We start from the raw sequence: 1,815 nt of genomic DNA, 5'->3' as shown, positions 1-1,815 counted from the left end.
TTTGGGGCACTGGGAGGGACTGGGATGAGGATTTGGGGCACTGGGAGGGACTGGGAGGGAGTTTTGAGGCACTGGGAGTTACTGGGATGAGGATTTGGGGCACTGGGAGGGACTGGGATGAGGATTTGGGGGTACTGGGAGGGACTGGGAGGGGGTTTGGGGGCACTGGGAGTTACTGGGATGAGGATTTGGGGCACTGGGAGTTACTGGGATGAGGATTTGGGGCACTGGGAGGGACTGGGATGGGATTTTGGGGCGCTGGGAGGGGGCTTGGAGCAACTGGGATAAGGTTTTGGGGTACTGGGGGGTACTGGGAGGGGACTGGGAGGGACTGGGAGGGTGATTTGGGGTAACTGGGAGGGGACTGGGATGTGATAAAGGGATACTGGGGACACTGGGGGTGACACAGGGAGCTGCCACCGCTGCCTTGGGTGACATAGGGACACTGTAGGTGACACAGGTGACAGGGAGGTGACACTGATGTCCCTGTCCCAAGGTCCGGCAGCGTGATGGAGCGCAGGGCCGTCACCCTGGGGTGACACTGGGGGTGACACGGGGACACTGTAGGTGACACGGGGACACTGTAGGTGACACAGGTGACACTGAGGTGACACAGGGACGCTGCAGGTCACACAGGTGACACACAGGTGACACAGGTGACATTGCTGTCCCCAGGTCCGGCAGCGTCATGGAGCGCAGGGCCATCACCCCGGGGTGACACTGGGGGTGACACAGGTGACACTGAGGTGACACAGGGACGCTGTAGGTGACACAGGTGACACAGGTGACATTGGTGTCCCCAGGTCCGGCAGCGTCATGGAGCGCAGGGCCATCACGCCCCCCGTGGGGTCCCCCGTGGGCCGCCCCCTGTACCTGCCCGCGGGTGACAAAGCCGTGCTGGCCCTGGACAAGATCGCCAAGAGGGAGTGCAAGGTGCTCGTGGTGCCACCCGTCAAGTGACAGCCTGGGGACAACGGGGGGACAGCGTGGGGACAACATGGGGACAATGGGGGACAGCTTGGGGACAGCGTGGGGACACCACCGGGACAGTGGGGACAGTGCTGGGACCTTGGGGACATCGTGGGGACACTTCTGGGACAGAACTGGGGTGGCATGGATGGCACTGGGGACAGTTTGGGGACAGCGCTGGGACCTTGGGGACATTGTGGGGACATTGCCAGAGTGGCAGGGACGGCTCTGGGACACTGGGGACAGGGGGACATTGGGGACAGGGACTGAGGGGACAGGGCCACCCCCAGTGCCACCTTCAGGACCTTGGGGACATTGGGGACAGGGCCACCCCCGGTGTCCCCAGTGTGCCAGGGACAGGGACCAAGGGGACAGAGCCATCTCCAGCTTGGGGACACTCTGGGGACATTGGGGACAATGGGGGGGGGGTCGCTGCCACTGCCACGTGCCATGGAGGGGACCTTGGGGACACCTTGGGGACACTTTGGGGACACAGCCTGGAGCCGTGCCCGTGTTTTGGGGGATTTTGGGGACATTTGGGGACATCGGGGAAGTGTCCCCGAGCCAAAGTGGGGGAGGGGAGGGGCCTGCAGTGCCACCCCCGGGTTGGGGACATTGGGGACAAGGGTGGCACCTCTGTCCCTGTTATTTATTGCCAATAAAGAGACCTGGATGTCACCTGGTGTCACCTGGAGGGTCTGGATGTCACCCGAATGTCACCTGATGCCACCCGGGTGTCCCCACGGAGGTCACAAAGCACCGGAGCCGCCCTCGGACGCCGTTTATTGTCCCCACGGAGGGGGGGATTTGGGGACACTTTGGGGACAGCAGGAGGGGGGGGCGCGG

The 1,815-nt window shown here is 63.5% G+C and overlaps 1 protein-coding gene across 1 annotated transcript in view; it reads left to right on the top strand.

The window, feature by feature from the left end:
- The window catches only part of MAP11 (microtubule associated protein 11), a gene marked incomplete at its 5' end in the record, with an annotated part of 8,639 nt that extends 7,632 nt beyond the window's left edge, over positions 1-1,007 (top strand). The window contains 2 exons of the mRNA XM_031065399.1: positions 676-746; positions 804-1,007. Coding sequence (XP_030921259.1) covers positions 676-746; positions 804-960 — 228 coding nt within the window. The remainder of the gene's footprint in view (positions 1-675; positions 747-803) is intronic.
- Positions 1,008-1,815: the final 808 nt, after the last annotated feature.

The sequence above is a fragment of the Geospiza fortis genome, unplaced genomic scaffold (assembly GCF_000277835.1).
Source record: "Geospiza fortis unplaced genomic scaffold, GeoFor_1.0 scaffold1363, whole genome shotgun sequence".
Taxonomy (NCBI): Eukaryota; Metazoa; Chordata; class Aves; order Passeriformes; family Thraupidae; genus Geospiza; species Geospiza fortis.
The sequence above is the reverse complement of the archived record's forward strand: the minus strand, read 5'-3'. Positions and strand labels throughout refer to the sequence as shown.